At 36.3% G+C, this 22587-nt stretch overlaps 2 protein-coding genes across 8 annotated transcripts in view; one reads left to right on the forward strand and one right to left on the reverse strand.

The window, feature by feature from the left end:
* The window catches only part of mcf2l2 (MCF.2 cell line derived transforming sequence-like 2), a 105301-nt gene that overhangs the window by 24837 nt on the left and 57877 nt on the right, over positions 1 to 22587 (reverse strand). For all 7 annotated transcript variants that reach the window (XR_007894701.1, XM_051672116.1, XM_051672118.1 and 4 more), the window contains exons 12-24: positions 22067 to 22258; positions 21558 to 21735; positions 21236 to 21339; positions 20974 to 21062; positions 11194 to 11260; positions 9462 to 9577; positions 7568 to 7637; positions 7394 to 7486; positions 7162 to 7254; positions 5235 to 5360; positions 3037 to 3258; positions 2507 to 2599; positions 456 to 534 (exon numbers count right to left, since the gene is read on the reverse strand). Coding sequence is in view for 6 of the 7 variants with exons in the window: in XM_051672116.1 (XP_051528076.1) it covers positions 456 to 534; positions 2507 to 2599; positions 3037 to 3258; positions 5235 to 5360; positions 7162 to 7254; positions 7394 to 7486; positions 7568 to 7637; positions 9462 to 9577; positions 11194 to 11260; positions 20974 to 21062; positions 21236 to 21339; positions 21558 to 21735; positions 22067 to 22258 (1522 nt within the window). In the remaining variant the exon portion in view is untranslated. The remainder of the gene's footprint in view (positions 1 to 455; positions 535 to 2506; positions 2600 to 3036; positions 3259 to 5234; positions 5361 to 7161; positions 7255 to 7393; positions 7487 to 7567; positions 7638 to 9461; positions 9578 to 11193; positions 11261 to 20973; positions 21063 to 21235; positions 21340 to 21557; positions 21736 to 22066; positions 22259 to 22587) is intronic.
* Positions 12436 to 16201, forward strand: b3gnt5a (UDP-GlcNAc:betaGal beta-1,3-N-acetylglucosaminyltransferase 5a). Its single transcript, XM_051672128.1, has 2 exons — positions 12436 to 12602; positions 14703 to 16201. Exon 2 carries the CDS (start codon positions 14959 to 14961, stop codon positions 16096 to 16098), a length of 1140 nt encoding a protein of 379 aa, XP_051528088.1. The 5' UTR covers positions 12436 to 12602; positions 14703 to 14958; the 3' UTR covers positions 16099 to 16201.

Below are 22587 nucleotides of genomic sequence, written 5' to 3' on the forward strand. Positions count from 1 at the left end.
TTTATTCTACATGAAGAGGGTCCGCACATGTGTGCTGACATGTCAGAATCATATGGCCGGCCGAATACTACTCGCTTAATCTCAGTAATCACCCTGTTATTTGACACTTTCACTCATTGTTTAAAGTAATCATGGCTGACTGTGAATACTTAATTTCTACAATGGCATCTGAAACTGAAAACTTTTGATTTTAAATGATACAGCATCCAAGCCACTAGGTGCCAGCGTAAGTCCAAGATGACACAAAGACAAAAGTTACTGAGTGCACCTTTAATATGTTAAATTGGATTGCTTGTTTTGGGTGATTTTTTTTTTCATTGTGATGTTGTAGTACGGTTTTCAAGGCTAGGTAATGTAAAGTTAGATTGTGATATTCATGGTGGAGTTATAGGATGTGGAGGCTGGAACCAAGTGGTTTTAAGGCGTCTTGGGAGGCAAAATGCCCTTAGAAATACCTCGGAAGGCCTCTAGCTGGCTCGTTAAGACTTTACGGATCTCTGACACCCACGTGTTCTTCACATCCATAGAGGGGGCCTGAAAGGGAACACTGAGTCAGACATATGCTACAATGACTGAGTCTTTACAATATGGGACAATAATTTCCCTCAAATGGATGAGAGATATAACAAAAAGATGATTTCAGAAAATGATACACATTAGGTAAAACATAAAGGTCGGCAGCATACAAGCTCATTGAACACAAGTACAAGTAAAAAAAAAAGCAAACACATAAATGAAATGCTTTTTCAATTAAAGAACAACATAACCTTATAGTGACAGTCCAATAACTACAGCAATCTAACATCAAAATATGTTGTTTGTGTGCACTGTAGTTTTTCGTGCTAATATATGGTTTATGTGAATATTCAGTATATATACTGTAGTGTATTATCCTTAACACACCCACCCAGTGACATCAAAATTAAAGTTTTGCTGCTTTTAGTCCATATCTATTAGATTAAAGGCCATCTATATACAGTACTAGTGTACTCCTAAACATTGACAAATTTGTTTTCAGAAGATATAAGAATTTAAAGGTGCACTCAGTAACTTGGACTTACAGTGACACCTAGCGCCTTGGATGCAGCATCATTCAAAATTAATAGTTTTTATTTACAGATGCCTTTGTAGAAATTCACTATTCACAGTCAGCCATAATTTAATCCAAGTGTAAAAGTGTCCAATATCCGGGTGGTTAATGAGATTAGGCGAGTAGTATTTGGTCATGTGATTCTAACATGGCAGCCTCTATGAGGGGGGCCATCATCATGTAGAATAAAACAGCTTTCATAAGGTTACTGATATGACTGAACTCTTCATCTCATGTGAGTGGTCATGATTTTATATACTGTATATGTTTCAAAATATCAATTAATTTCTTTAGGAGTAAAACTTTTTTAATGAGGAAAAAATTACTGAGTGCACCTTTAAAATCTGTAGTCTCTCTCTTCTGGCTAAAAAGACTCCACGGAACATCCATGATGTCACATAGAAGTTGAGAAACCTTGTCCAATCAAATGATTTTTAGAACGAGAACCCATCTGACTGTGTTCTAACATGCCTTTGCAGGGCACTTCGAAGAGAGCACAATTCATGCTGTAGGGTCATTCCAAACAGAATTTCCAATAATGGAATTTCCAATTTCTATCTAAAGATCTCACAGTGGAGGGTAATTGTCTTCGAAGGGAATAGGGCATAGGGATGAATGGATATGGATTCATGTTGTTAGTTAGATCATCGATCAGTTCTTAAGTCTATGGAAAGCTGGCCGGTATTGAGATTGCTTCTCAAGTTTCCCCGGTAAGTAGCTATGACATGTGCAGCGTGGTGGAAAAGGGTATGTGTGTGTGTGGCTGTAAACTAAAGCCTATTGGCTGTTTTTTAAAATAGGACAAGTCATTCGAGATGTCCCGCCCCCGTTTCCTGTTTTAGTAAGAAATACGTCTAAACACCAAATCGAAGTGCACTCGTCAAGGCACTTCTCAGGGACTTTAAAAATATGTAGTGTGGCCTGGGTAGCTCAGCGAGTATTGATGCTGACTACCATCCCTGGAGTCGCTAGTTCGAATCCAGGGTGTGCTGAGTGACTCCAGCAAGGTCTCCTAAGCAACCAAATTGGCCCGGTTGCTAGGGAGGTTAGAGTCACATGGGATAACCTCCTTGTGGTCATGATTAGGGGTTCTCGCTCTCAATGGGGCGCGTGGTAAGTTGTGCGTGGATCGCGGAGAGTAGCATGAGCCTCCTGTGCTGTGAGTCTCCGCGGTGTCATGCACAACGAGCCACGTGATATGATGCGCAGAAGCAGAGGCAACTGAGACTTGCCCTCCGCCACCAGGATTGAGGTGAGTAACCGCGCCACCACGAGGACCTACTAAGTAGTGGGAATTGGGCATTCCAAATTGGGAGAAAAAGGGGATTTTTTTTTTTTTTAAATATGTAGTGCTTTAATAAAATAAAATTTTGACATCCAATTCATTATAAGTCATCTTGTGACATTGAGCCTTACCTGGATGATGTATACTTCCTCTCTGCCATTGTACCAGATTTCAAACTTCTTGATGTCTCCCTTTACATTTTCTGTGATTCCCACCGAGCTCATCTATAATGAAACACACCAATAATCAGTTGCCTGTTGTTACCTGATTAAACACAATATACTGTATATTTATTCAAATACATTTTGTTAAAAAGTTCAATTGTTTTGGATTGCTCCCCCATATTCAATGCTCAGTATCCTAAATACATTGCTGCTTTAAATAGAAATGATAGGCCATCTCTAGAGAGATTTCTTTTTGTTGTTGCAGGTACACATACATAATTTTCAGTCAATAAAACGGCAGAATAATTTGTTAAATATTTGCTATAGACAGAGAACACCCTAAGGCAAATAGTAAGTTGCCAAATTGCTACTTCAAAGGCTGATAATATCTTCAGAATTGTGTAAATATGAAACATATGCTGTTCAACCAGGTTAACTATTGTGCTACCTTCAACCTTTTCGGCCACAAATTTATGCTGTGATGAGTTCTGTAGCACCTTTAATGAGTGCTTGAAGCTGTAGGAGGGGGATTTCTCATGACCATCAGATGTCTCCTCGCGTTTCTTGCAGAACAAAATCATTTTGTTGTAGAGAAATAGGTGCCTCTGCATGGGTTTAAAGCGGGCCAAGTCCTTCACTTTACTGTGACCCTTCTTATGGTCTGTCCAAATATTGAAGGATCCCTGCATGAGCAGCTTGCCCAAATCATTAATATTGCCCTGAAAGACACATGCATATGTGCACAAACAAAATCACACACAAAAATGATTTTTTTAGCCAGTCACGTAGTCACGTAGGTGAACAAGAGATTCAGATTCATTTACGTTAGAGAAATATGTGTTTTTTTTATATACATTTACATGTGGAAGGTGTATGAGTGAAAGTTTTGTTTTAATTTGGACTATTTCAAGTACATTTTAGTACTCTGGATTTATTGTGTAATAACTTGAAATGTTAATCACAGTAATGTTGATATTTGCTCATAAAACACACATGTTCTACTAAGTGTTTGTTAATATACAAACTGGATATCTATACGCTACCATTCAGTCTGGTGTTTATTTATGTGCTGTAATTCAATGTTATTGATTTCATGTATATTCTGTCCTATTTCGGTAACTTTGCATCTTGTCCACTATTAACGCACTGATGAGCAGTCATTAACTCTTCAACTCTGCGGACCAGCCAGAGGGTCCAAAAGGGGTGCTATGTCACAAAAAAAGTTTACACTTCAATGTTCAAGTCTCCAAATGCATATGGGGTATTGTTTGAAAGCTTAGAATCGAAACTTTTTATAGGTAACCATCACTTCTGAATTTATGTACATAAAATAACAAAATAAGGACTAAAATCATTCGTGTTGCAAATCAGCGCCACCTAAAGGTCATGTGGTAGAAATATGAATATGAATATAAAAGTCTTTCAAATTCCACTTAAATAGACAAATCATATATCAAATGAAATCTCTCATTTTCAAAAATGTGACTCTATAGTTTATTTTGTTGCCCTACTACCACTGTTTGAAAGATTTCCAAAAGAATCACAAAGTGAAATAAGATATTTGTAAGACATAAAATTCAAACGTCTCTTTTATGTGCCAATCACTGCTGCTGTAATCCCCTAATAACTTTATATCTGCTTTTACCTTAGACAGTTTTCAAAAACATTTGCCATTTTTTACTTGTCTGTGAGCTTGCCTGTTTGAATAATTCAATGTTCATATATGCGGTCCAGCAGGAAAAGCATGCTAAACAAATCATCGGATGATAAAATGTTATACTATTGATTACAAAATGTTATACATCATCGCAAATAGGAGGATATCAGCTTTCTAAAGACACCTAGATTGAGCTTCCACTCAGAGCTCGAGATAACAGGGGTGGTGCATAAACTGAAAATTAGACTGAATGTCCACAGATGAGCACATCTATGAGGGCTAAAATATGTTAGAGCGCCACCTACATTTCAAATCAGCATTTTGTGACGAAAGGCAATAGAGGTAAAAAAAAAATTTCTTGTTCTTGCTGGCATCTAGTGGAAAAAAAATTATACTTTTGGGAGGGAGTTGGGTGAACAAAAACAGAATTACATGCTTACAAAGTTAGGACAACATTTTTTTTTATTCTATTCATCATAAGGTTGTAAACATATACAACATTATTTTACGAATAACTGGAAAAATTAGACCAACATTTGGCAATTGTGTAAATAGTGAGTATTTCAATTTGAGAGTGAAAAATTGCAGGCAACAGCCCAAAAATGTCTCAGAGTTAAAGAGGTTAAAGGTTTGATATCACATCAAAAACACTGAAGGTGCCAATGCCTAATTTACTGGCATTAAGTATTAAAATCTTATTAATGTTGATTTATAAAAAAGACACAAGATTAGGGGGGCAATTCACTCCCTTCCAAACACCTCTCTCCCCCCTCCATCTATGACGTTAGCACACGTACAAAAGCAGATTACAAAAAGCACGTAACAACATACGTACACAAAAAATCTTATCTTATCTTAACCTGTCTTATTTTCAGATGCATTGCACTGATTAATTTATGTTATATAAGGACATGATAAGTGAATGCTTTATGGAATACTTTGTGGAAAGTCATTTACTTGTTGCTTGTCATTTCTTGTCACATTTCTGCTCAACCTGGAAATCATTTTCATATCTAAAAATAATTTAAGTGCAGAAACCTCAAAGCCTGTGATAGCGATCTGATGCATGGAGTCATTGACTGATTTGATGATGTCCAGCATGGTGGCCAAAGCTTCCTCCAACTCGGCTGTGCCTTCTGAGTTCTTACTGCATTTCAGCATCTCCTGTATAATGCATAGTAGATTAAAGAAATGTGTGTGTTTGTGTGTGTAAGAGTGTCTCTTTTCGTAACTATAGGTTGTGTGCACACTTAGTTAAAGGCTGGGGACCAAAATTGTTCCAAGAAGTGAGCCAAGTATGGCAAAACTTCTATTTAGAGATATTTGGTGATGTCCTCATTTGTAAAAATAATTTATATTAACTCACAATTAATAAAAATAATAAATGTTTTCTTTTCATTTTGGGGTAGGGTTAAAGTTTGAGCTTGAGATATAAAATACTTTAAAATAATATAAATCTGACACTTTTACCCAAAATGTGTATGTGCTATGTATATTTACACTCCTAAGACTCATGTCACCTCTCCTGTTTGCTTCACGTGAGGAGAGCTATTTATGTGGCACAGCCCCTAAAGGCCCCAGTATACTCATGGAGAAGTTCTTCTTTGTTCTTCGCTCAGAGCCAAAATGAAGTTCGAAACTGCTAAGCAACAGCATACTGTTTTCGAACATTCAGACACCGGCAACATCACTGGGGGAGGTGTTTAGAGGTGCATTTAAATATGAGTATGCACAAAACATGCAAAAACTTAACTAGTGTGACATTAAAATGTGTTATCAATGACTTCATGTCTCATTCTATGAGCAGAATTCACATGAGATCAGAAAAAGAAGCTTTTCTAACCACTTGATGATGATTTAAAGTAATACATATGCAGGAGATAATGTGTAATTTGTAATGTTTACATTCTGCATTCATGGTGCTAATGTGCTAACACGCTACACGCTAATCTGCAATGGTTACACTGTTATTGTAATTTCGAAGAAACTGATACTACTGCAAAGATGGGTGTATAAATACTGTAAGTGTTAATGGGGAGAATACAGAATTCAGAGTGAATGGGAATATTTTAGTAGATTTGATTCCTTTTGTAGACTAATTAAACAACAAATCACATAACGTGTTCTTGGAAAATGTCTTTACGTGAACAATCATACAGATGTAGGTAAGTTTGCACCAGCTCGCTAATAACTCAAACGCCTGTGTGGTCATGTTGACTGGTCTTAACTGACTCAACAATGTTACAGGAATTAGTTGTTGGTCTCAAAATAGGTGGAGCTCAAGGTCACACCTACCAATGATTTGGACCAATGGCAGTATAAAGGTGTTTAGCAGCTGCTACGAAGTTTCCTTGAAATTTTGCGAGTTGTTATGAACCATCGAAACGAACTCAAAAACACCTTCGGTATGGCAAGCTTTTGTTCGAAACGACGTCACACTCGTTCGTTCTTCGATTTCGAATGAGGTATACCATCAGAACAGTCTGAAGGTCTATGCCGAGTTTGTTGGATGTAACTTGAAAGGTCTAGGAGTTACCGTTGATCATTTTGGTCTTGTTTTAGGGATTTTAAAAAACCCTAAACCATGTCTGTAGAATAAAAGTATGTTGGCTTTATCACACCAACATAATAATTATATAATTAGAAAGCTGAGAATTTCCTTTTTTAATTTAGTGCATACACTCAAAAAGTCTGTGTGTGACAGGTGTTGCTATCTTTGAGGGGACCAAATTAGTGTGGACCAAATCCAACTTTGTGAGGACCTACGTTTTAGTCCCTACAACGAAAACAGCTTCATAGATGGACTAAATAATGTTTGACTTCATATGTGAAAAGGGAAAAAGTTCTAAAAACTTTCTAAAAAGGAGTCTATAAGCTTAGAACAATAGAAAATAATAATGTAGGTCCCCACAATTATTTTAAAACAAACATGTGTAACAAAGCAGTATAAGATTGAAGGACTTGCCTTTAACATCAGCTGGTATTTGGTGATTCTCTGCACAGGCTTTAACAGGTATGCATCTAACGAAAGCTTGTGATCCAGCCTTTTCTGGCATTCCTGCATCAAAATCCACTTTAGATTTGAAAAAGTTTTTGTACATACATTTAAAAGAGAACTGGTATTGTTTTTACTAGGGAAGTAAAACCATTACATATGGAAGTTATGAAACTAACATAAACAGGGCTATAGGCCTCACCTGAAAGAACAAGCTGTCCCCACATTGCCGCCACAGCGCCTCAGAGCGTGGCTTATTCTGACAATATCTCTCATAGATCTGCAACTCTTCTTTCTGTAAGACACCAGATTGAGACAGTGTTAGGAATCTGCCTCACATACTGCGACGTCAATCTCAATCCATCATGTCACTCACCCGCTTTAAAAAACACATCCCCACCAACTCTGGCTTTTCTGCACAGTTTTCCAGCTCTTTGAGAAATGTTCTGCACAAAGAGTGGTGTAGAAATTAGAAAAGAAAAAAGGCATCATTCACCAAACAAGCCAACGGTACAAGCAGCTTGATATGACAGTGCATCCAGATATACTGTAAATTTGGTCAGTTCCCGGGGAGTCAAACCCATGATCTTGGCATTGCTAGTGCCATGCTCTACCAGCTGAGCTATAGGAACATACAGTAAGTCACACTCAGTGCACCATTAATTTGCTTGTGACGTTCCTCATTTGTAAGTGCTTTGGATAAAAGCATCTACAATTTTTTAAATATTATGTAAATGAGAACTAACCGTGCCAACTCTAACTCACACTAAAAATGTCTAAATGTCAGCGCAATAGAAAATAGATACCTAATCAAGTGGCATTTGCAAACAAATTTTCTTCACATAACTTCACTTTTTAGCCATATTTTTTAAACAACCGACTTTTAACTAACTTTAACTTGATACAATGTATACCTTGAATGCACTGTAAGTCGCTTTTGATAAAAGTGTCTGCCAAACCCATTAATGCAAATGTTTAACCGTCTCTAGGTAATTTTTATGAGATGTTTGAAGTCAGTTACCCTCAGGTTCACACAGGTGCCCTAGCAGAGTAACCACAACTGTAGTTTATCACATTAACTATGGACACATTCCACAAAGTGACAAAATGTTATAATTTCATTATTGAAAACATATCTAAATAAATGCCATTTGGTCTCATTTTTGTTATATCATGCAAAGACATTCACATATTTTAAAGTGTGGTTTACCTATCTACATACTTTCAAGGGCCAGTGTATGAGAGCTAAACAGGAGTGTAAACCGCAAAAAAGAGGGCGAAAAAGAGTGGGAGGGGCAGAATTAAAATAACAGGACAGCCGAATAATGAGAGAGAGAGAGAGAGAGGTGTTGGTGACGTAATATCTGAAAGTCAATGTTTACAGTAATGGAAAACATGACTGTTGATATAATTTCAATGAAATCCACATAACTGAAGCTTAACTGTAAAATCTTTCATCTCTGCCATACATATCAATACACCACATACAGTACCAACACAACAAACACAAAAGCCTTTTCAAGTCTTTCATTACTGACGTGGTGACAGGCTTATGTTTCAGGGATCGTAAGAGCACAAAAACAAGGCTAAAGCTGGGAGTGACGGGCAATGCTATGGTGTTGTTTATCTGTGCCCAATTGACAGTCTATAAAAACAGGTGCTGGGAAATGGCTTGTGGGGGATAGGCACGCTACACAGCTCTGGGGGTTGCTATAGATCCCGCTCTTGTCAAAATCCATGGACTTCCCTGTAACTTGACTCCTCATTGAAGACAATGAACTTTAGAGCAATAATCGCTAGCATGAGGCCAGCCAAACAATGGGCCTTACAAGTCCTATGGGTTAGCAACACTGACTATAGACACAAAACAATGCAAATAAATTTGTTCCTACTCTTTTTGTATTTTTGGTCAAACAAGATACATTTACTTCAGAAGCAAAATGACATAAAATAATAAGTCTTGTTTTAAGAGAAATAACAAAATAATATAAATATAATTTGAATTAAGCAAATTTTAAAATACTGAATTTACGAAAAATACTGAGTTAGTGATTCAAACTATTCCTCATTATTGTGCAATATGATTACTATTTTCTTAGTGTTATTGGTTTTTTGTTATGGGGAAATAAGAAGAAGAAAAGAAGAAGAAGAAAAAAAAAGAAGAAGAAATAAACTAGCCCAACCAGTTGTGGTATGCGAGGGCATGCTGGGGGAGGGTCTGGCACATGTGTTACTGTGTTACAAACCTCTGACTTCATCAATTTCCTTACTTCTGGTGAAACCTGTAGATTTCAGGCAGATTGCCAAAAAGAATGTCCTTCTTGTTTTTCAGAGATGGTGGGATCAAATAGATCAATTCAGGATCATCCAGTGCTGCAGCATAACCCTGTGGGGTTGCGGTCACAAAAATAGAAACAGTCGTTGTCAACAAACTAACAGGATCTCTTAACACCTTTAATAAATTCACCCAAAAATGAAAATTCTATCAAAATTTAAATTTGTCACACATTACTGGCAAATACCAGTTTAACGCTTTTAACTGACATACTAGTTTTGACTGATGACATATCCATTTATTTGTACACTTCCTGTATTTTGTGAATGCTTTCTTATTAACTTGACCAATCACAAATATTAGGACAGCTAGCCAGGGCTGTTTCTGACCATCCCTATTGGTGCCCCCAAATTCCCCTTACCCCCATCCCCGCCAGACACACCCCACCACCTCACCACCAAAACCATCACCACTGCCCAACGTGTGGAGCACAGGAATATGTTGAAAATACTTTTTTATTTGCCATTTTTCTACCAAAGTTAAATATCTGTTCACTTCATGGCAAAATATGTGCTCAATTACCATTTCACTGTAAATGTATTTAATTGTGTTTGTAAATAATACCAATCTCTAGGCATAAGATGTATTAAATGAAAAATACACAATATTCTTAAAAATAAAATAGAACTGCTTCAATGTGCTTTACTGAAAGTCTATATTAAATTATTATTTAGTTTACTTTTCCAACATTTTCAATTTTCATTAAAAAAATTACCAAATGAAAACAAACATTTTTATATCTTTACTTTTCGTTACACAAACTTCAATTGGGTAAACTTTACCCTATAATTCTGTGAACTAAATCAAGGTTAAATGACATTCCCAGTATGTTTTAAACATTTTTAGAGTAAAATTCAATTTCATACAGGATATAATACAGCTGCGATGGTGATGCATTAGATTAGAATGATGGTATGGTTATTCAAAATATTTCAGTAACTGCCTATAGTTTGCCTATGCCTAGAAACAGCCCTGCAGTTAGCTTCTGTAACCCGGCTTCAAAAGCCAACAAAGATGTCACAACATTTTAAATACACTGAAATTCTAACCATGTTGCTAGTAAACTAATACACAGCTAGGATACTATTGTAAACATACTTAGCTGCAACAAATGAGTCCCTAAAGACGAGAAGAGACAATAAATACAGGGCCTTTATTGTGCAGGTGTGGAGTGATTTATACAGTATGAGGTCCATGTCTGATCTTGAGTTATTGATTTATTTATCTAAATACATTCAAATAACATTATTTTAAGTTATTTATATGAGGTCTGTGTGTGATTTTGAGAAACTGATTTTTTTAATTATTATTATTAAATAAAAAGCTAATAGTTTTTTTTTTTTTAAACAGATCTTAAATAACTGATTACATTTTTTAAATAAATGAAAAATCAAATTCATTTTTAAGTGATTTATATAAGGTCTGTGTGAGATCTTGAGTAGGTGTCCCTTTAAGAGGTGTGCTTTGATTTAATTTAATTAACCTTTAACTAAACTATATATGAATGTATGTGAATGTACTGAGTGTGCAAGCTGACTTGCATGATGTTCTCAAACAAAAATTCAGTTTAAAAGATAAAGGTGTTACTGGCCATGTGCCTGATTTCACACTTTCCTCTCCATTTCCTGTTTCCTGTCTAATCTGAAAAAATGGTAAGCTTCATGTACCTCTATGATACTCTGTAGCTCTTCCACATACAGCCTCTCCGTCTCAATCAACTCATTCATTATGTGACTGTGGGGAAAGTCAGAAAAAACTGTAAGTCAGTGATCAGACAATATGTCAGAATGTTGGTGTGGTGAGACATTTTCTTTAATAGGAGTTGTTCAAATTAACTTTAAATCATCACGCTATGTGGAGAAGGTTGATAAAATAATGCTTTTATTATTTTAACAGATGCTGAGGAATTGAGGTATTTTGTAAATTTGGAGCACTGATCATCCCTAGTAAATAGGACAGCTTTGGTTTCACCATGTCTGTGACAAAGAGTCAACGGAAATGCAAAGTTAGTTGGTTAGTGCAATCCAGTACACAAAACCTTGTTTTGCTTCTTCTTACCTTGATACACAAACAAACACACACACACACACACACACACACACACACACACACACACAAACAAACTTGTTTTTATATCATTGTGGGGACTCTCCATAGACTTCCATGCATTTTATAGATTTTATACTGATCTAACGATAATTTTATCCCCTACCCCTAAACCTAACCCTGACAGAAACCTTTTTGCATTTTGACATTTTCAAAAAAACATCGTTTAGTATGTTTAATAAGCCATTTCCCTCGTGGGGACTACTGGCTGGGCCCCACGATGTAGGTGATCTCAGGTTTTACTATCCTTGTGGGGATATTTGGTCCCCATAATGTAGTATAAACATGCACACACACTAATTCTTACAATAGTACAGATTAAAAAAGAAAATGGTTTAAATCAGATTTACATGCACATATGTTTAACTTGGCCAGTTATAAAATGTGTTTAATTAATACCAAAGCAGATATGGTTGCTTTGCCATTTAACAAAATATATTGTTTAAAACATGAATTTTGTTTTTAAAGTTTATACTCCTCATTAAGTTTTCCTCAATTCCTAAAATTTGCACTACTTAAAGGTTACTCAGTTTAGTTTAATGGAAATATGTCTTAGAATTGAAATCTTAAAAACTGATTTTTTTTTTTTTTGGTTTGTTTGTTTGTTGAGTGTAGTAACTGTAACACCTTAAATGACCCATTCATTGATTAATATTTTATTTGATCTTATTTATTTGATTATTTATCTCTATTGCAAGGCAAGACTGATGAATTACTTTTATTTTGTGGAAGTGCTGCCTGCTTATGTGAATCAGCTGACCCAGATTCCTTGTTCCACTGTCTGAGATTACTCTCTTTTCACAGCTGTTTGTTCATATGGTAAAGACTAAAGTTGTTTGAGTGAAAAGGACGTTCCTTTCCCCCACCCATCAGGAAACACTCCCTCTGAAATAGAAGCTCTGCTAACTGCTACACACTTCTGCTCTCAACACTGCTGCTACAAACGTTTCCACATTACACTGACTTACTGGTAAGTCACATAATTTAATATTTGACAAAAGAGAGTTTGACCAGAGTTTCTGGTCATAGTGTTCTTGCTGAGGCAGGCAGGGAATATAACTTCAGTAAGCCAGACTCAAAATGTCTTTTCATTGGTTTGTCAAGCCTTGGAGAGCTTCTGCTAAATTTACCGAGCAAATGTGGAGTCATAGAACGTGTATAGTCTTAGTCAACTGTGGAATAGAACCAAGTTATTTTTCCTGAAACCAGCCAGTTCTTCAAAAAAATGCTGTTTAACACATGACAATGTGTCATATGATTATCTGCATTTAAATTTGTACTATTGCTTGAGGTGTTTAATCACAGGAGGCAGATAAGTATTAACTTGTTCTCATTCATTTGCTGACATTTAACCAAGACTTTTGTTCCATAACAATAAGAAAAATGTAAGAAACGCTGATGCTATGTTTGATAAATATATGCTGATAACATTCTAGAGGCTGTAAAATGTTCTTGCCTACACGTACAGAGAGACAGGCTGTGATGGCAGAGATAATGGGCAAAACTGTTTGTGACTGTATTTATATAAATGTCTTCAATGAAGATGTATAGGGCCTTGTGTTGAAACAGATTATACAAATGAAATGTACTTTTCACGTAAGCAGGAAACGGTTTTTAAATTCTGAAGGAAGTGAATGCATGTTATGTCAGCATAAGGAAACTGTGCATATGTATTTAAAAATAGAGAATGCTACATGCCAGTGCCTGAACTGTGTGGGGAGAAAGAATAAGAATAAAAAAAAATAGTTATAAAAAATGTATTTGCTTTACAGAAAGATACACAAACCAAGTAACTACTGAACATTACTATTTCTGTTTGTATGCACCTTAAAGTGATTATTCACAAAAAGTGAAAACTCTTTCTCCCACGGAACACAAATAGATTTATTAGGCAGAATAACTGCCTCAGTCACCTTTCACTTCTTTAGTATCAAATGAAAAAAAAAAAACATGGGAAGGACAGTCATCTAGATTATTCAAACCAAATAACTGGCTCAGACAGATTATGAGCAGGTGATCCAGTGAAAGATGATCGCTGTTGGCCCTGTCACACAGCAGTTTAGGGTGTGTGTGTGATCCAATGACTTTTATTGTTATGTGCCGTGCCTTTGAGTAGATTTGCTGCTGTAATGATCTTTTTGGTGGTTGTGAATGTTTTGTACAGCTCTCAGCAGATAAGTGAGTTTTGTTGTTTAAAGCCTGCCTTTATCTAATGTAATGCTGAGTTGGCGATTGCTTTCATCTGCAATATCGAATCGTGGAGTCCCACCACATGGTCAAGGTTTTGAATGCGCTCTCTCAACAAATGGCGTAAACACGTGGGGTATTCGTCGAAGAGGAATGTTGTTTTAAAAGCAAATAGCTGGAGTATGTGACTGATGTGAATTTAAAAATAACAGGCTAAAAATTATTTACAGCTGTATTAAAAAGACTGGCATGCCCTTATGGGAGTAAATGTGGACCACCTATATTTCTTATGTAGTTATTGCATAAATCCAATTTAACTAAATAGATCATTAACACAATTACTTTGCTGACTATATAAAAATCTTATAAGAAAGTAATCAATTTAATTTAACTACATAAATCCCTAGTTGGGTAGTTGACAGGAAATACTTATGGAAAGTTGACATGTCCTGCAGTGTGATATGCTATACTCTATATAAAACTATTTTAAACATTATTATTGCATTCAGCTTTTATGACCTTATTAACTGAGAGACAACATGGAATATTTGTACTTTTATCAAAAAATGTTGTAACACTGCAGACCATTTGAAAGGTGATTTAAAAACTGAAAATGGTGACCAGTCACCTTCTAATGTACACACTTTTCCTTAAACATTCTTATGGATTTGAACCTAAAATCTCGATGTTGATTAAAAAAAGTCCATGGACATATTATGTCATCTATCAAGTTAAATTTTTAAAGAAACCAATGCAGTTAGCTAACTAGTGGAACATAAACCAACAACTGTGGGAGAAAAATTTATTATTTTAAATGTGTTGTCTGAAAGGTTATATGGCTATGCTTGTACGTTTTGAAATTATCATACTTATTTCTTTACAGATTACAAATACTGTGTTAAGTGGATTGTCTTCATCACAAGTGCAAGTAAGGATTCACCTTTTTTGTAGATTGTGAGAAAAAGAACGAAAAAGAGGAAAATGTTTCACGTCTATGCTTCTGGTAGACTGACGCACCTGCACTGAGATGACAAAGATGGAACTCGGGCAAGTCCATTCTTGGAAAACCATTGACGGCAGTAAATCAGTATTGCATTACTGGACTTGACAAGAAAAAAGGTTTAAGAGAATTTCCCAGAATGTTCAAGAATTGCAGACGAGTTCGAAAATGGACTTTTCTACAGCTTGTCTCGATGTGCTGTATCTTGTCAGTGCTCATGGTTTGTTGGGACCAAGTGGATCACCATGTTGTGAGCCACGTAAAGTCATACTCCTACCGCTATCTGATCAGCAGCTACGACTTCATCAACAAAAGCCTCAGTGTCAGCCCAGAGGAAGCTGCCCAGTTTGGCAGTTTCCCATTTCTGCTCAACAACAAGAACATTTGTAAAGACCAGGATGTGTTGCTGCTGCTTTTTGTAAAATCCTCTCCAGGAAACTTCAAAAGAAGACAGGCCATTCGCTCCACTTGGGGCAACGAGTCCTACATAAGTAATGAGCTGGGTGTTATCGTGAAGGTAGTGTTTGCGATGGGCGTTCACCCAAACATGCCTTCTAAGAGTATCCTACAGAAGACATTGCACAAGGAACACATGAACCACGGTGACCTGATTCAGCAGGACTTTCTCGACACCTTTCACAACCTCACTGTTAAACTTCTACTTCAGTTTCGCTGGACACACGAGAACTGCGCCCATGCCCGGTTCCTTATGACTGCTGATGATGACGTATTTATCCATTTACCTAATTTGGTACACTACATTCAGGACCTCAGCAGACAGAACATACATGACCTCTGGATCGGCCACGTGCACCGGGGAGCGCCTCCCATTCGCCAAAAGAACAGTAAGTACTACATGTCTTTTGAGATGTACCAGTGGAACTCCTATCCAGATTACACTGCTGGGGCTGGGTATGTTGTCTCGGGAGATGTGGCTGCCAAAATCTATCAGGCCACCCTGTCTCTTAATGCCTCTATGTACATTGATGACGTCTTCATGGGTATCTGTGCCATTTTAGCCGGCGTCTCACCCCAGGAACATGTTTACTTCTCAGGTGAGGGGAAAACACCCTATCACCCATGCATCTATGAAAAAATGATCACCTCTCATGGACATGAGGATGATGTGAGGTATCTGTGGAAGGTTGCAACTGCCCCACAGGTACAAGATATATCCTCTGGATTATTGGGGAAGCTGTATTGCACAGCTGTGAAAATAATGCTTCTTTGTAAGCCGTACTTTTCGAACACCTATTCATGCATGGCAGCTTTTACATAATGCACTGTGAGTCCATGCAGTATTTCAATATTTTTTGTTTCCTTTTGCTTTCAATGTTAAATATTGTGAAACTTTTCAATAAAGATAAAAGCTATGCACCTAAGCATTTGTTTACTGCTTCTGCTTTTCTGCTCTTCAGTTATATATTCAATGCAGAATAAACATGAAATAATGGGGGAGAGAGGGGGGACACGATAGGAACATAACCTGAGCCAGGATCGAAACCTACTTCAACATGAGCGTGACAGCTCAATAGGTTTGAGCAATATGTTATGCTAAATGCTGTACCATGGCTCTGTCCACTTCTGAATTTAAGTGAGATGGAACTGATGAGACCAACAGCATTTATTTGCAAACTGAGATGGTGAATCTCACAAAACCTTTCAAGAACATCTCTTAGTCATATTTCACCCCAGAATTATATTTTGCTTCATTGAAATGAGCATATTTTAGAACCAATTTTTTTTTAAATGAATAAAATAATTATTTTAATAACCCCAATACCTATTACCTTAATAATGAAAGAAAACAAAAATCTAATTCTCTTTACTTAAAATTAAATCAAACTCTAAATTATTTACACATAATGGTAGTACTTATTGTACTGTCGTTCATTTAAGCTAATAAATAATCAGTAACACTTTACATAAAGGTTGTTTTCATTAACATTAGTTAACAATAAACAGTTAAAATAATAAATTAACGTTAACCAAGATTAATAAATATTGTAAAAATGATAATGTTCATTGTTAGTTTATGATACCAATGTTAACAAATAAAATCTTATTGTATAGTGTTACGAAATAATCATTATTTTGTTACTTAAAAGTACTGTATAGTATTATATAAAAATAGTAATTAAGTATTTTTTTCTGTGTTTTGGCCTGAAATGTGGCCTGGGTGTTTTTTTTTGTAAGATCCATCATGCTCTGTTTAAATAAGCATGTGGTTTTTCTATTGTTCTTTTATACTGTTAGTTTCAATTTTCATAATGCACCATCACAATAGTGCACACCTTCTTTGTTAAATATTGGGAGAGAAGTGTTGTAAATGAGTAGTTCACCCAAAAATGAAAATTCTCTAATCTTTTACTCAGCCTCATGCAATCCCAGACATGTATGACTTTTTTTCTTCTGCAGAACATAAACGAAGATTTTTAGAAGAATATTTCAGCTCTGTAGTTCAATACAGTGCAAGTGAATGGTGACCAAAATTTTTAAGCTCCAAAAAGCACAAACACAGCATAAAAGTAATCCATAAGACTCCAGTGGTTTAATCTATGTCTTCTGAAGCGATCCAATCGGTTTTGGGTAAGAACAGACCAAAATGTAACTCCTTTTTCACTATATATCTTGACATATGCATTCTCCTTGCTGATCATGACTTCAAGATCGATTACACTTCCTGGCGTCATCTATTGCTCTATGCATGCATCAAGCTTTAAGAAGAGTAATCAAGCTTGCAATCATGATCGTGCCCAGAGACTGCAATGACAAGATTTACATTGAAAAAGGAGTTACATTTTGGTCTGTTCTCACCTAAAACCGATTTGATCGCTTCAGAAGACATGGATTAAACCACTGGAGTCTTATGGATTACTTTTATGCTGCGTTTATGTGCTTTTTGGAGTGTCAAATTTGTGGTCACCACTTACATTGTATGGACCTACAGAGCTGAGATATTCTTCTAAAAATCTTTGTTTGTGTTCTGCATAAGAAAGAAAGTCATACACATCTGGGATGGCATGAGGGTAAGTAAATGATGAGAATTTTAATTATTTTGCTTACATGAGCAAAAATTGCATTTTACTGAACTGATAATACAACATGGTGCTAAACTTGAATGTGTTGTTTTACTGTATCATATGGTCAAAGTAATGGACAATATAGAGATTTCTCTGGAATTATGACCATGCTTTAGTCCTCACAAAATTTATGCTTCTAAGACCTCGCAGAAATCTTGCCAACAAATGTATATTATCATATCTGTTTGTATGACCCCATTATCATTCTGAATTAAAATCATTGAAAGTGTTTATTGCAGTTCATTTTTTCAAATTAAGTTTGAAAACTCTCTCTCTCTCTCGCCTGTCTCCTTCACTAATTGTCACTTTTCTCTCTTTCACCACCTACCACAGTATTTTTCCACACATAAACGGTATTAACAACCATTTTCTGCCATTGGCATTTTTAAAACATTTTCTTTCAGTCCATTAAAAAAAAATCAGCTAAAAGAACAAAGAAATTGACATTATAAATATAATTTGTCCACAACCAAAAATGCAAAACACAAGCACATCAAAATGAAAAAGAAAAAAATCGCAACACACAACAGACAGTATGGATTTTTGCTGCTAGTTCAGTTTACTTAATTAAAATGAACTAAAGCAACACAATTCTAAAACATTTTGTCACAACTTGATTTTATTGTGTTCTATCCATTTGAATTTGTAAAATAAAAGTTTAATGTACCCATTTGTGTTGGAAATACATGAATACTTTTTGTGGTGTTAAAGTAGCATTAATAAAACTGGGCAGAGGATTTCCATTTCCCAGTTTGCTTTGCATGGGATAGGGAGAACAAGTGTTGAAATTAAGTGTTATTTTATAAATTTTGGGGAATATAAGGATATTTGTTATTGTTTAATGTTCTGTTATATTGGTATTTAAAAAAAAAAAAATTGTCTGTTATGCTGGAGTTTTGGGGGTTACCATTGTGGTGAAAAATTGAGCTTTTGCTTGGGGTGAGGATGGACATACAGTATACTTTCAGGTGATAATTGATTTGAGTGCTAGATCTTTAAGCAGTTGCAATGAAATTGACAGTGCAACAGTTTCACTGTTCAACTTACACTTGCTCACCTGGCATATACTAATGATTACTAAAATAAATTAAGTTAGGCCAACATAAGAAAAATTAATTGAATAAAACCTTAGTAAATTGAGTTTGACAAACCTAATGAAGCTGAGTTAAAACTATTATAGCACATTGATTTTACCTAATCCAACCAAATTATGTTGGCTCAATGAAACTGATTTAATATGAATGAAAGACAATTAATTACTTGTAAAAACTTCCTCAAAGTCAATAAAGTAAGGGTAATGACTTAGTTTTTTGAGTGGGTGAGGTGGGGGGAAAAGATGGAAAAAGAACAAGCCAAAGGGTAATATACAAATTATAAATTCAGTGTGTTGTGGAATTAGAAACTGTAGTCATGGCAGCGTAGAATGCAAAAAAGACCTGTCACTAATGTAGTGTGGTAGAGCAATGTTTCAAACTGGCTTGTACACTCAGCAATAGCAACAGGCATGTTGACCTGTTTTGAGTGAACAAACAATATAGTGTTGTGAAATGCAAACCTAAACCAGTCATGCGACGTGCGCTTACTAAGTGGCGAACAGTAAATGTTGACAAACAAGTTAATCCTGTACGTGAGGGAAAGCGAGTGTACAATAGAAAAAACAAATCATTATTATAAATGTACCGTCATTAGAAACTATCAGTTCTAATGACTGATTAGTATGATTCACCACTTTGTTATGGAATGCTTTTAAGAGAATGATAATGACAGAAAAGCCTGCTATTAGGTAAAGATAAGGTATTACCTGCTGTTATGTTAATGATGGGAGTAGCTAGAATACTTCACATTAGAGTCAGATTTTGGCATGGGGGGCGTGGTCATGTGTTGGTCTGCGGGAGAGGGAGAGCGGTAAGGCTCTAACACCCGTCTCTCAATATAGTGATGGAGGAGGGAGACAGGTGTTAGAGATAATTATGAGCCAGGTGACGAGCCTTACCGCTCTCCCTCTCCCGCAGACCGACACATGACCATGCCCCCCATGCCACACAGATATAAACAAGGGCTATGGGCAAAAATGCCCCTGTGGTGAATTTCTTCAACCTTTTTTATCTGTTACAGAACATTAGATATATTTCCTAATTTTCTATTCCACACTGTAAAAATAAATAAATAAAAATATTTGTAATTTAAAAAAATTAAGTGTTCATGCTTCCTTAAAATACGCTTTTTTTAAGTCCTCGTGGTCGAGTAGTGATTCACCTCGATTCGGGTGGTGGAGGACGAATCCCAGCTGCCTCCGCGTCTGAGACCGCCAACCCACACATCTTATCACGTAGCTTGTTGAGCATGTTGCCACAGAGACATAGCGTGTGTGGAGGCTTCACGCCATCCACTGCGGCATCCACGCTCAACTCACCATGCCCCTCACCGAGAACGAACCACATTATAGCGATCACGAGGAGGTTACCCCATGTGACTCTACCCTCCCTAGCAACCGGGCCAATTTGGTTGCTTAGGAGACCTGGATGGAGTCACTCAGCACGCCCTGGGATTCGAACTAGCGAACTCCAGGGGTGGTAGCCAGCGTCTTTTACCACTGAGCTACCCAGGCCCCGACAATCACATTATTAAGTAAAAAGATGAGCTTTAAATATTGCTACATGACAAATAACTGAAAGTGGCAACAAAAACAACAACCAACAGCATAAATAAAAGCCGGAAACAGTATTTTTTTTAATTTTTATTAAAACAACACTGCAATTTGCATAATTTATTCATGAGGCAGTGCATGCTGGGAATCCGAATACGTGAGCATGATGTGCGTACTTCTCTTGTCTTACTGTATATTTTTTATTTCAGCTGAATAGTTTTTTCAGAAGTTCAGCTAACAAAAACTTGGATAACTGAGTTATCTCAACAAGATCAATCCAGGGCAGCTATTCTAAATCTACATTTTAAGTTATTTTAAAAATTGCCCCTTAATAATAATAATAAAAAAAGAGATCATTTCTGACACTGCATTACATATTTCCCCTTTTTCTCAAAAGACATGGACCTGTGTTTTTGGATCTTACCTCCGTCTGTTTGAAAGGGTCTCCTCCGTTTCATTATACATGAGAACATGACTTGAGCCCCCTTGACCTCCTTCATGCATGACTTCAATCTGTGAGAACCCGCAAGAAGACAAAACACTGTTTGCAGCCAACTTTAAAAGTTCTTTTTTTATTCATTAAAATATAAAAGCCAAGAACTAATCCTAGGTTTACACTGTTTTATACATGCAAATTCCTTTTAGATATTTTTTACATTTTATTTTACTGATGAGATCTGATTTACCTTGATGCCACCTTTGGCTTTCCGAATATTTTTTCGCTTTGCTAGTTCTGCTTCACTGGGCGGCTTATTGGTGCTGAAGTTATCTGTACCTTTGCGATTTGATGCTGTAGAGATAAAGATGAATTAAACAACCTGGAAATGGACTGACTTGCTGTCAAAATTTTTATCTAATTTTTATACAGTAAATGTGAGTATACAAGGGTCTTTAGCGAAACTTTCTCAGATTGCAAACCGAAATGAGGACACGTTTCTGGAAAAAAAGTTAAGCAGTAAAATCAAACACAAATACAACAAATCTCTAGTGGACTCTGAATATGCATACCTGGGGTGGTGGATTGTGGTGTTTTAGCTGAGGGCCGCTTTGGTGAAGACTCTGGTCGAGGTGCAACAGGTTGCACTGGCCTGGTTTGCTTAGCAGAGAGCTTTTTCAGACTTGCATGTCTTTTCTCAAACATCTCTTGAACGTCATTCAGCCTTTTCAGAGCCTGCTGAACTTTGCTCTGCATGGAAAAAGATAAAAGATAACCGAATACGAAGATTAAAGAAAAGCGTAATACTTTAATAAAAATGAAAAATAAAATACACTATATGGCTAAACGTATGTGGATATCTCATTCTAACTTTTTAATGCCAACAGTTTCAAAATTAAATTAAAACTCCCAACAGTTTCAAAATGAAATTGTCAATAAGCAAATTTGTGTGCGGTATTTGGGTGTCCACATACTTTTGGCCATGTAGCGTACAAGTTTCAGTGGTATATCAGAAGCAGGTTAAAGTCATTCTTACAGCTGTGAAAACTGAATGTAGTAATCAAACCAATGTCAAATGTACCTTGACCAGGTCTGAGAGCACAATATCATACTGGTTGCTGAGGTCTTTAAGGTGACACAGTTGCTGCTCTTTGGCTGATTCCATGTACTTCTGGATGTCCTGTAGTGCTGCTTCTGCGCCTTCCTGGGTCTGGCATCTGTCAACAGCCTGAGAGGCCAGTAGATATACTCCAGATTCACACCACTGGCTTACCTGCAACACACAAACACAGATGCACCTTAGTATCAATGTACAGCATCCATTTGTCTAAGACAAAAATCCCAGTGATTAACTGCAGGTTATATAAAAGGATAACATGTTCCTATCTCAACTGAACTGATGGAAGAGTTACAAATAAAGATATCAGCATTTTTGACACAAGCCTGATTTGAACTCTGGTTACACAAACTAAAAAAAGCACTTTTCATTTAACAAGGAAACACTGAATTCTGGATTTTACAACACAGATTCAGTCTCATTTTCAAACTGACCATAGAGTGGGATCTCCTTGATAAAGTAACCTTGCATTCTTGCATTCATTA

The sequence above is a fragment of the Myxocyprinus asiaticus genome, chromosome 35, assembly GCF_019703515.2.
Source record: "Myxocyprinus asiaticus isolate MX2 ecotype Aquarium Trade chromosome 35, UBuf_Myxa_2, whole genome shotgun sequence".
Taxonomy (NCBI): domain Eukaryota; kingdom Metazoa; phylum Chordata; class Actinopteri; order Cypriniformes; family Catostomidae; genus Myxocyprinus; species Myxocyprinus asiaticus.

What these genes read in the sequence shown, in the direction of transcription:
- b3gnt5a (XM_051672128.1), top strand. Translation starts at nt 14,959, where the DNA reads ATGTTCAAGAATTGCAGACGAGTTCGAAAATGGACTTTTCTACAGCTT.